Genomic DNA, 13330 nt, shown 5'->3' on the forward strand with positions numbered 1-13330 from the left:
TTCTTACACAGCCATGTGGCAACAGCTTTGCTACAGATGGTGGATAATTTAGTCACATAAAAAGTTGAGGCCTGCTCTTCCCCCTCCTTTACAGATAACTCTGGCAGCAGCACAGAGATTTCTCGAGGCCTGGAAGCTATTAAGGTTCATTTCAAGCACCCTTGAATGACCAGGCTTCTTTCTGGCCTTCAATCAAGGTGTCTGAGAAACAGATGTTTTGATTGGTCTTGTGTTTTCAGAAACTGACCCTGGAACATAACACATGCACACGGGAGAGAGCATCACTACAGCAGCGTACATGGAAAATCCCTTATCTTGCACCCAGTCTGAGTCTTCAGCTAACAAACACCAGGCAAAAAATGTCATCTCTCAACTGAAGCAATGCTGACTTCGGGTGCTCTCACTCCTCACAGAGTAAAACCACTGGTACAAACACTCCACCTAACAGCTAGCATATTCATCCTGCAAAAACTGAAACTTTTCAAAAAGTGTCAGGATGTCTCCCTCAAAACACTTCACAAATAATAAGCAGAATAAATGTATATAAATCTGACAAGCCGATAGACCTCTGCTCTGTGGAGTCACAGTGAGCTTAACATTAGATGCTTTGTACTTGTGCACATGAACCACAGAGCAGTTGCAGCTTCTTCTTTTTTTCAAAAAAAAAAGCAATGAGTGTTGAAAGGTGAATAAAGTTATCTGACATTTTCATCATCTGTCTGAAAATGAAGAAAAAAATCTCGTACCTGACCTTGAAATAATAGTTTCTAAAAAGATAGGGCAGGTTATTATCTAGCCAGTACCAACAACCAAACTTACCATTTTTGCAGCTAATACGACTATAAATCAAGGTCAAATGTTGCATCTCATTGCTCTTAAACTGAATTGGCAACTAAGATTTAGTACTTCTACAGATTTTTCTAGCACTACTGATGTCAAAGAGAGCTGGATATCTCACTCATACACAGGGCTTAAATCACACCTTTAACCCGTAAAGCAGTATGAGCAGCTTGGATTTATGCTGTCATTTTTACATTTCTGGCTTCCATTTAGGAATTTAATTACAGTTTCCAAGAGACAAGGGGGAAGGGGAGGAAGCCACACCCTCTAGGCTCCTTGGAATATACGGCTGAACGTTAAATGTTCATGTTGAAGTACACAGTTTAGCATGGACACGAGGTTTTGAGCAGAGTTAAAGCATACTTAAGAGATTTCACTGACCTGTTGAACACACTTGGAGTTGGACTGTGATCACGGTCCCTTTCCCTGTCTCTGGTACGTTCTCGTTCTCGGTCTCTGTCTCGGTCCCGGTCCCGGTCGCGATCTCGGTCTCGGGATCGTTCTCTCTCACGTTCCCTATCCTTCTCTCTCCGAGCATAGTAATCCCACTGTTTGCTGGTGTCCATAAGACTAGACCATGAAGGAGCAGAACCTGCAAGGTGCGGAAAGGTGACTAAAGAAAAAGATGCGGGTATTAGAAAGAACAAAATCAGGTAACACATGTAAACTGTAATAGTACTTATGTATGAAAATAGACCTTTGTCAGCCTTCTCCAGTGACATTTTTCAATCCTCCCCTTTCACATAAAAGTTAATTCTGAGGAAACTTTGCAGTTTTTTCCATGATGTGAATAGAGGCATCTGGCACTCATTTAAATACTCGTTATGAAGATATACACAACCAGGCTATGTACCACAAAGACTGTGCAAATCTTTTTGGAGAAAAAGACTCCAATACAACAAAAACACAAAACAAACCCAAAACACAAATTTGTGCAAAGACTTGCTGAAAGAATCTGATTTTATGTGGTCAAATAGCTTTGTTTTGGGGGAGCAACAAAACAAATACAACCAGGAAAAAAAACCCCTGCCTTTGAAATTCAGTTGGTCTGAAAGTACAGTTCAGGAAAACAGGAGAAAAGATGCTTCCAACTTTATAAAAATATGAGTAGCCAAATATGTTTTGTCTTTTAAAATAATTGCATTTAATATATCTTGTTAGTTACAAAATTCTCATTCACTACTTTATATTTTATACTGTGCCATGTCACACTTTCCTGATTACAAATGTAACAGCAGCTTTAGAAATAAGTTCCATAGATTAAGTTTAAAGTGAAAGAATGCTCACACTTAGGCTCTGTAAGGTACCAATTCTAGTGAACACTCAGCAGAACTACTATTACGACTAAAATAGAGAAAGTTTCAGAAAATTAAGCATATTGTCTTTATCTAAGAGACGACATGCTTCAAAAGCTAAGAACAGAATCACAGCACTGTCTCTCAACCTTTTTGAGTAACCAGCAATGGGAAGAGAAGGGACACGCTTCTCCATTGCTTTCTGCTAACTCCGATGTAATAAATAACTGCAACTCTTGATGCCCCAGTTTTTCTGTCCTGTCCTCCCTCCCTCTCCAAAGCCCATCAGTGAGAAACAGGAGTTGCAGTATTTCACTGGAAACAGCTCACTCTAGTGGACTTAAAGCACAGAGGCTTTCTCACTCTCTGCTTATCTGCCTTGCTAGACAAAGATAACATAGCGTGCAATAAATTCTTTGGTCTGAGCTCCACTTCATTATCTATAACATGAGAACAATATTCACTTGATTCCACGGTGTTAGAGAGACATTTAATAGTATAACTAACATAAATACATAATCCACTGAACAATGTGAAGCGTGTTACCAACGTTGTGATTTAACACTGTTGGGTGATAAGACCAGTGGCTTGTCCTGACAGCTACGTTCAGACTGCCCTGACTACTACGTCTGGGGTATGCCTGCCCCGGAAAGCTCTGGCAGAAGCTTAAGACAGCAGCTTGCCAAGTGTCTGAAGGAGGAATACAAAAGACCTTTTGAGCAGGCAGTGGAGCAGGAAAAAACACTTAATTGTTAAAATACAGTTGCAGTGAAAAGCTGCGCAATTCTTTGAAAAAGCATTTATACAAGGTTTTTGCCTCTTAAAATGCTTGTTATTGTTTCACTTCAGGGCTACAGACAAAATGAGGAATTAACAGAAAAAAAAACCCCTAATACAATGGTATGTTGTTCATTATACTGCCAAAAACTGAACTTCTTTTAAGTAAAGCAGACAGAAATAGCAAAAATACAGCTGGACTTTAAAGACTGCTAATTTCCTTGACTTGCCACTATATCAACAACATACGTATGGTCTATGAGACACTGGTTGCCAGAATAATCTGATCTAAAGTGTAAAGTTAAGTTTAACTCTAAATGTATACTACGAGACAATTATTAATGGCAGTACAAACTTTAACAATACATCTTGGATTATTCTTTCACATCTGCAGTAATTCTCATCAGACAGAAGTATGTCCCACCTGGACATGTTCCTATGAGACCTGATCTAGGTGAACCTGCTTTTGCAGGGGAGTTGGACTAGATGATCTCTAAAGGTCCCTTCTAACCCTACCATTCTATGGTTCTATGACTTCCATTCCAATAACCCGAGATAAACCAGTTATTTGATTTGCACATTTTTATAGCTAGATTTTCACTGGTAATTACTCGTGACATGCAAGTAGCCTACTTACTAATATGAATTGGTGTTCCATGTTTACTATTTAGAATGAAGTAATACATTGCTTTTAGTGTTTCTACATCAATTATTCTAACAATTTCTACAAAAAGAAACGTACTTCTGAAGTTTAACTCCAATTTTACTAAAAAATGAGAAGAAAGGGAATGTTGAACAATCAACAGATTTGGAGACTTAAGTCTCGTTTTGGAGATGGTGTCACAGTATAAGGCAAACTATTAACACATCTTTGTGCCTCAAAAATTACCAACTCTCAAACTCTTTCTGTAACATTAAATTTCTTGCAAGTTTATAAGGTATAAAGAACACTTAAGGCACAGAACTAAGAAATACTTAAGGAAAAGTGAACATGCATTTAATAAAAGTTGTTTCACTGGTAGACCAAACGTAATCTGTATATTAACAGCTCAATAATATTCAAAGACCTGATGGTAAAGGTAGGTCTGAATTGTGAAAACACTTAAGAGCAAATCGAAGAAAGTGCATTCCTGCAGTAGAAGGGTACAAAGACAAAATAGGTATTCTTGAAGCTATAAGTTAAGAATATTATTTTAATATGCAACTTTCCTAACGGCTTGCAGTGGGAAATACATTTAACCACTAGGGAAAAGACACCAAAGCATGAGATTAGTAATCTAAACAGCCAGAAAAAAGGCTACAGCTTTATCAAGATCTTAATCAAGATCACTGATCTTGATCAATTGCTTTGTGCAAATATGATAGCTTTTGCCACAACAGGGATGTCAGCTACACTGGAAGAAGGGAGTACATTGGGAAGATGAGAGCAGACTGTACTCCTTGGTCTCCATAACCATGGAAAGGCAAACATAATTTCCTAATCCCGAAGAAGTTTAATTTTGGCATGATCACAGTGACAGTCATCTTTTGAATACTGGTAGTGCAACAACATGAGCGTGCCAACACCTCTGAAGGTCTGTGTCCCTGCCAACTCTTGACATAATAGAAAATTCTAAGAAAAGAGATTCCAAAGTGAAAAACATTTGAAATTGCATACAACATTTTAGGTGCAACTTACATAGTAATGACTGTAAGACTGCTTTCCTTATGATACTCTGCACAGCTTTACATGTTGAAGCTTGAGTAAAATAGTCACTTGGGTATCTTTAACTGTTTGCCTCAGCTTTACCTCTTTACTAATCTTCAGCAAACACAGTTCAATTTTTGCTAAAAAAGTAGTTATTATAAAGTAGCCATTTGGCCACATCAAGAATTCTTGAAAACACAACAAGCTTCCATGTGTGAAGGCAAACACTGGACAACTGATGAGGATCCTTTCGAAGTCAACAAGGTACCACTTGTTATTCCATGAACTGCTCTGATTTCAAGAAATTACAAGTCATTCAAAATGTAATTTTGTATATCCTCTTTAAGGGCTTATGAACATTATGGAGATACAGTATATGAACATTTTATCTGTGCTGAATGCTATGTCTCCCCAGAACTGGACAGAACCATCCCTACAATTTCTACTCCCAGCAGCTGAGGTCCAAAGGAACAAAAAGCAAGGAGACAAAACAAGTAATCTAGAAGAAAAAGCACTAGGCATGGGGCTAAATGGCACATCCACTGAAGGCAGAGGCAGCGACTGGCAACACGCAATGGTCTACACCTGGGTAGGGGCAATCCTCAGTATCAGTAGAGACTGAGTGATGAATTCATAAAAACAGGCCCTGCAGAAACAGACTTAGGGATACTGGTGGACAAATAAATTATGAGTCATCAACGTGTGTCTGTAGCCCAGAAAACCAATCAAAAGAAGCAGGTCAAGGGAGGCGATTCTCCCTCTGTGCATTCTTGTAAGACCTCAGCTGGAGTACTGCATCCAGCTCTCAGGCTTCCAGTACAAGACCGACATGTTAGAGCAGGTCCAGAGGACCATAAAAATCATCAAAGAGCTAGAACATCTCTCCTAAGTTGTTCAGCCTGGAGAAGAGGTGGCTTTGGGAAGACCTTATTATGGCCTTTCAGTATTTAACAAGGGCTTACCATAAAGATGGAGATAGACTGTTTACAAGGACTTGTAGTGATAGGACAAGGGGCAATGGTTTTAAACTGAAAAAGGGTAGGTTTAGACTAGATATAAGGATTAAATTCTTTATGATGAGGGTGGTCAGACAATGGAACAGGTTGCCCTGAGAAGCTGTGGATGTCCCATCAGAAGTGCTCCAGGTCAGGCTGGATAGCACCAAACCATTCTGTGACTCTATGTTTATTTTCTCTTTCCAATTCAGCCAAGGTCAGGAAGAAGTTGACATCTTAGCATTATTATCACTCTTTTGGCTCAAGAAGCAGAGCTGTGCTAAGTAACACTTCTATCCTCAATCTAGATTCTGTGGATGTCCATTTCATTGCACACAACGAAACCTCTACTCTAAAACCAGAAAGTAATGTTTTTCAGCTTAATTTTTTTTCTGTAACATTAACCAAAAGGAATAGAAGAATTGACTTTGCAACAGGACAGATGAAGACTATAGTATCTTAGCATTTCAAAGGAGAGGTACATTGCTCAGGATTTTTCAATGACTAGTCTAGATGGGTAAAATTCTGATGACATCTCAACAGTATTTGTTCTCCTGCTTCTAAATCCTATCAGCTCTTGGAAAATTCTCCCTGACTTGTGATCCATATTATAGTGCATTATTTTTTCAAAATCGCAGTTCTGCAAAAGCAGCACGGAAGGATATCCAGTGTACAAATAAGTAAGCAAAACAGTAGTATTTATCAACATCTGTTAAACGTGCAACAGAATATATATGTTTATAATGACAGGCAATGAGCTTTCATTGTGAATTCCTGAGAGGATTTGTTTAGTCTCCTAGCTAAAACCCTGATAAGTATATCAAACAATTTGATACAGCACTAATAAAAATTTTCAGAGCTAGCAAGCTTACTCACCACTGCCATATGAAAATGCACGAACAGAACGACCATCATAGCCAGAAGAATGGCCACTGTAGAAAACATATGTAGAAATCCAGTTTTACCATCAAAAGCTGCCTCCATCGATAAACATATACTTGTGAAATTATATCTCTGAATTCTTACCACCATACAGACTAACAGTGCTTGCTATAAATGGATTTAAGTCCTTCATTTTGAGTATTTCTAAGTAAGGAATCTGCCTACAACACAAATATATTTATTTCATGTTTTAATATAGGAGGTGAAAATAGCATTCTCTCTTCTTAAAAACAAATACTATCAAAGCTATTATTTAATATTTTCAATTAATTATCTATTTCAAATGTTTCCTGTATCACATTTCTGCACAGATACTGAATTTTATCTCCAAGTGTTTGAAAGTGCTTAATTCATGAGTGAAGCCATTCTCATTCCTTCTGTTAAAACTAGGTATGTGAGCATATCGAAGAAAAGGTGGACTTCAAACATGTAGTTCTATATATAAACTATTATATTAGCTGCACATTTCCTAGGCTGATATCTTTCAGTGGTAGCCAACTCAAGTAGGTAAAAACCAAGAAGGTTAAAAAGGATGGCATGTACACAGGACGTAATTCATATATATAACTCTTTCATGACTTTTCACATTTCCTACATAATTTGTAAGAATTATCTTTGCAGTATTTGACCCAAGTGACTCTGTTCTTCAAGGCACTTTAATATTAAGAAATACCTTTTGGGTTAGCTTAGTTTAAAAACAAAACAAAATCAATGATAATGAAAGGTCAACACAACAGTTTAACATTGAAAAGATTAAATTCCTAGATTTCATAATAAGCTTAATTTTTTCACATCATACTTCAGAAATTTTATAAACGTACACTACAAGTGAACGTAATGACTGCTGCTTAACAGTCAGAAGCAGTAGTCCCTCCTTTACTTTCGTGCATATCAGATGCATCCATTTAAGGGTTTTTTTGAATTAAACCAGATGAGGATCTTATCTCTACCATCATCACCCTGTACCATACATGTTAAGCTTCCAAGAAACAAATATGTGTACTTTCCTTCAGTGAAATCCAAAGGACTGGCAAGAGGCTTGCACCATTTTCTCAAGTGAGCTTTGTTTATGACTTGATTTTAGCCTCTAGCAAATTATAAATACTTTTCAAGGATTGTGCTAGCCAGCTTTTAAAAACTCCTTTTACATATATATATTAAATATATATATCTATGTGCATATATAAATGTATACAAATAAGGTATTGAAAAAATAGTTATGCCTATTAAAGCTGAACACTTAGAACAAACACAGTAGAAATACAAATTCGGATTTCATGGAAATCTGGCACTTCCTATAGCTTATGACGTTTTGGATCTGTGGCCAAATTGTTTATTTTCACTTATAGAAAAGGATACAGTAGCTGACAAGCATACTGTTCACTTAAATAAACCTTCAGACTACTTAAAAAATACTTTAACGATCATTAACTTGACCTTTGTTGTTAAGTTTTGCCACAGATTTGGTGTCATAACTAGACTGGTAAGTGTTCAAGTAATCTGCTCTAAAGAATATTAAGCATGAGGTGAGACTAGTAACACGTCTGTAAAAATCTGAAACTGTCTCCCCACTCCCGGATGAAGTTCTTACTAATTTATTTCAGTTATAGAATACTGATATATAGCTTTATAAGATTTCAAACAGATAATCACCTTTCTATTGTGGGTATGAGGGCAGGTGGAGGACCGCCAGGCGGTGGTGGAAAGCCTGTAATAATAAATAAAGTGGGGGGGGGGGGGGGGGAAAGAAAAAAAAAACAACCATAAACACATAAAATAACTAGGCTAAGTATAAAATAGAAAAAAAAATCTAGAGTACAACCTGACTGTAGTAATACATGTTAAATATATATTATCAGTGCTTTAAATCAAATACCTTATCATGCTTCAAAACACAATAATTTACAAGTATAGGACAATTCCTGAGCATCTAAAAATACTTAATAAACAACATCACAACTATTTTCTGCATAGCTGAAAGAAAAGAATGGAAAGAAAAGGAGGAAGCACACATCTAAGAAACTGGCTGATAATGTCTACCAGTCAACAGCACTTTCATACATCTTCTCTTCTGCACAGGTTCAAACCAACTGAGTCTGCATCTGAACATATCATTTTGTACTTATGACCTTTCATCTATATAACCAAAAGGAAGTTGATAAGTTGTACATCATTTCTTAACCAAATATGGGGAAAAAAAAGAAAGTTTACCTGGTGGTGGCACTGTTATTGGTATACCTAAAAAGACAACAAATAATGTATCAGTTGTAGTAATAGTTTATGTTTATTACCTTTAGAGCTAAAATTTGATCGAGCTATCATCATATATATGACCAAGAATGAGAACTTATTCTCTGTGTCAGATCAAGATCCCACATTTATACTAACCATTAAGACTTTATATCAGTCTTGTGAAATCAGACTTTTTATTTAAAATCCTGTTATTGAGGATCTTATTTAATTAGAGACAAAAATACTGAAGACTGACTCTGGGTCTCAAGGTTAGCATTAAATCCGTAACTCTAAAATGTTTACTATCCAGAAGGAAAGTAACATCCCATAGAATATATTTGCTTTATTTTATGTACCATGACTTGATCAAAGGAAATGCAATTGGCTTCTGACCTTTAATAGCTTAGTACATGAAACAGTTGGTCCACATGGACAAAATATTCTAGCAACAGTAAGGAGTATCCTCTTCTCAGTCAGTGCTATGCCACACTGCAATTAATCACTATGTCACTACTTTGAGGGAAATAAAATTGGTCAGCACTCCATTTTCTTGTAAACATCTGAAAAAGGAGCATCCTTTAACACAAACACATTCAGAAACTATTTTAACTTTTCTGGCTTTCATATCCAGCTAAGCTGTTACAAATCTAACTAAAAGTTGACAAATTGTTCCCAAATAAATCATCTGACCTGACAACATACACTGTGTCAACACATAAACCTCTGTTATTTGATTATGAAAGATTAAAAGGTAAAAGATCATTCATACACTTTAAAGGACATTACCTTCTCATACTTTGCATGAAACTACCTTTACTTGACTTGAACACACAAAACACTGTTACACGAAAAGAATAAAATGGTCTAGAATAACGTTGTTAAAAATAGACAGCTTTACCAAAACCCTTTCAGTCATGAACAATTCTGCTTCCATTAAAAAAAAGTACTTTCAATATGACAACTCACTGCAAGACTATGAGAGGGGGGAAACAGAAAACTTCGTGAAGTGCTTTCTCACCAGTTCTGCTATAACTGCATAAACATCCAGATAGAAGAGGAGCCAGAACCACTTAAATGCAAATCCATCTCATTCAAGTTCCAGACTTCATTCAGAGAATATCCCAGTGGCCACATTCTGGCCACTGCATGATTAATTTTATGTATATATCACTAGTTCACCATCAGAACTAAAAGATTATTGTAGAGCAGCAACATTTAACTACATCTATATATTATAATGTCCAGAAATGCCAATTGCTCCTCAATTGCCTCAACATAACAACAAAAAGAAGGAATATGCAAGCTGAGGAAGAGTAATCAATATCAATGTTCACTAATTACTGGTAATTTCACTGACATGAATTCTTACCAGCATTCATCCTACAGGATTAACCAAATTGTGAAACAAAATTGAGGTTGCTCTCCAATTCTCAACAATTAGTATCTCTCAGACAAAATGTAAATTAGGAAGCAGTGAATCCCAAAAGCCAAACTGCTAAATGGCATGAGCCATTTTTTTCTTCACAAGCACACCAGCTTTCCAATGGGCACTATCATTAAGAACACTGAAATCATACATTTAAAAGACCAAACACTCCTAATGAAAATCCCAAAAGTCATTAGCGCAGCATTTTACCTAATGTGCTCAAAATTGCTTTCAGGACATTGTATACCATTCTACTAACTCAAGCCTGGTAATATTTAAAGAAAACTAAGCAGGTTCTACTAAAGGAAAGCAATCCACATGTGCTCCACTTGCAGAGTAAGGAAACAAATATAATAACACTGCCACAGCTTATGCTGCAAACGAGCTGAACTGTGTAATAGCCCACGGCAACGTCATATAATTCAACTTAGCGTTAAAACTTCTTTTGCCACAGGCTAAACTAAGTTAAAATCTCTCCAATTTATCACAAGATAAAAAGTACACACTTAAGTCACTGGGGCTGAGCAGATGTACGCTTACTTGTTAAGCCCTGGTATAAGTCTGGGCAATCAAACTTCTCACGTTATGCGACTGAAGTTCAATACTTCATAGTAAACCACCTTTTTTTCAGTACCAGAAATACATGTCACATTTTAACAACACTCTTAAAACACATAAAACAGCTTTTAAAGCCTGTTAAACAGAAGCATCCATCTTCTTCTTTAGATTTCAATTACTCCAACATCGCAATAAACCAATCAAACAAAAAACAACACATTTTTTGCCACAGCCAGTGATCTCCTAGGAGTATCTCAGAATTTTCTGCATTTGGCCCTTTGAATCATTCTAGGACTTGTTTCTTAAAAAAAAGATTTGAATCACCAGAATGAATGAATTCAGAACAAGAGAGCTAACTTCAAAGCTAGATCCTTTTTCAAAAGGTCTTTTGGAGGATGTTTTATATTTGGAATACTTAAATTTTCTGGCAAGTAGTCCTGGCTTAGTATTGTGTAAGAGTATTTTTTTTCCTCCACTGAACCTTAGAGGGATGGCAAATTCTATTTTAGGAACAGCTTTGAAGATAAAGAGCTGGCAACGGCACAATTAAAACACAGGCCTGAAGAAACCAAATCCACAGCTCTTAATCGTTAACCTGCTTGCTAAACCTGGGACACACGTGGATTTCTTTCTCCTTTAAAAGCTCAACAGGTGAAGGGTTTCAAAAGAACAGGCTAGAATGCCTCCACAATATCCCTGTACTGTGTTTACGGTGTCTGTGGAGGTTCCTATCATGCTTTTAATACTTAACAACTTAGATCACCTTCTCAGTACTATATTCTGTACCATAATTACAATTAAAATAACTGTATTCTAAAAAATTGCAAGGCATTATATATGTCATTTTATCAGAAAGATTTTAATGGAGCTTAAAGCCACAGTTAGCATTAGCATGACATTCCTCTCTTTTCTGTCTCCCTTTCTTAAGTAAGGAAACCGCAAAACTGCAAAAGCAGTAGCATATTTTTCTCTTCAGACACCCTGTTTTTTATACTTAGGCATAGCAACTTGGAAAAACACACAGAATGATTTAGTATTTAAATCTCTTTTGTTTTATAGGTTGCACCATTTTGAGCATGACAATCACTGATGAAAGCCAGAGCCTGTCAGGCAGCAGGAGTTAATAGTTTTAGAAACAGCAGCAGCAATTCAAGAAAACAACCTCTAAAGGGTTTAAATCCTCACAGAAAATCTCCCCCCAAAGTTGTTGCACAGAAATAATGTTACTTTCTCGCTTATACCTAAGAGTATTAACAGAGAAACTTTGAAGAGATTCTCTGTGAACAGAACAGCAAAAATATTGCTCAGCGTGATTTCAGAACAAATCAAGCAAAAGATCACAAGGAACAAAAGGTGAAAAAAAAGGGGGCTCAATCTTAAATAAACAAATCTTTCACTTTCTTACTTAAACTGTCCCTAGAGTTTCACCATCTATTTTCACTTCTCACTGACCATTTTTCAGAGTTCCTTGCTAAGTCATTTTGAACTTAATTCCTTAATATGACAACATTCATGTCACTGTACTATTTGTGCAAAAGCCCATGACAATCCGCCAAGGAAATTTCTATAAATATCAAATTTCAGTAAATATTCAGTAAATTTCAAACCATATTTAACAATGAGAGGTGTTCTTGAAGAGCTTTGATTCTGCTAAGATTCACAGATACAGGGTGCTGGATAAAAAGAGGTGCTAGCAAGATCTCTGACCCAAAGAATGGATACATTACAAATGCAATTCTCAGATTTTTGGGAACTCGTACATACTGTGTGTGGAAAGGCAATTAAAGGTTCCGTTGCTGCTTTGACCTTAAATGTCAGAGAATCCAACTTTTGACGTGGATTCATGGTATGCCATCCTTTTAGTGAAAAAGTTTGTAGAATGACTTGTTAACATGTAACTCTCAACAGCATTAACAGTAGATGAATTACAGAAAACAGCTTCTCACTTCAAACATTTTCAAGGACACAAGAGCCAATATTTAGTCTTCAAGGAATTATGTACTAGTTGGGATTACACTTACTGAGAAAGTAAGGAAAAAGTTTCTGTTCCTGCCTTGCAGACATATTTAAGAAAAGAGTAGAACACAAAATTCTGAAATTCTATACATACAGTCAAATCTCTGTGGAATGTGCTGTCTTTAATTCATGATCATCAAGCATCCGATGATAACACATTTGTCATTTTTCATATGCCATGTGTAGTGCAGGGTATTTACCTGGTGGGGGAATTAGAGGTGGAGCAGTACTGACAGTTGGAGGGGGTGGGAGGAAAGGAGGTGGTGGAAGGTGGGTGGGTGGAGCTCCTGGAGGGAAAAATGGAGGTGGCTTGGTAAAATTGTCTACTTCAGGATTAGATCGTTCTGAAAGAACCTGTAAAATATCAAACTATAGTTACAATTGCTATGTCAAAAGGGTAGAATACAGGTTTCCTCTATTTCCAGTTACTAAACAGGGAAGTATTACTTATGCACCTAAGGAGCCATATTCAGATGGTTTAAGTTCCATCTGCACCCCTACATTTTGTGTCCCATACTTGCCAAGTGCCTCTGAGGGTCTAAGAACAGATAATAGGGAACAA

At 36.7% G+C, this 13330-nt stretch overlaps 1 protein-coding gene across 4 annotated transcripts in view; it reads right to left on the bottom strand.

Annotated features, from left to right (window-relative positions):
* FIP1L1 (factor interacting with PAPOLA and CPSF1) overlaps nucleotides 1–13330 on the bottom strand; it is a 43638-nt gene that overhangs the window by 7369 nt on the left and 22939 nt on the right. For 3 of the 4 annotated variants that reach the window (XM_061993488.1, XM_061993486.1, XM_061993490.1), the window contains 5 exons: nucleotides 12969–13122; nucleotides 8748–8774; nucleotides 8190–8244; nucleotides 6471–6526; nucleotides 1222–1453 (listed from right to left, as the gene is read on the bottom strand). In XM_061993488.1, the coding sequence (XP_061849472.1) occupies nucleotides 1222–1453; nucleotides 6471–6526; nucleotides 8190–8244; nucleotides 8748–8774; nucleotides 12969–13122 (524 nt within the window). The remainder of the gene's footprint in view (nucleotides 1–1221; nucleotides 1454–6470; nucleotides 6527–8189; nucleotides 8245–8747; nucleotides 8775–12968; nucleotides 13123–13330) is intronic. The other variant, XM_061993489.1, reaches the window with a different exon arrangement.

This window comes from Colius striatus, chromosome 3 (assembly GCF_028858725.1).
Source record: "Colius striatus isolate bColStr4 chromosome 3, bColStr4.1.hap1, whole genome shotgun sequence".
NCBI classification, from domain to species: domain Eukaryota; kingdom Metazoa; phylum Chordata; class Aves; order Coliiformes; family Coliidae; genus Colius; species Colius striatus.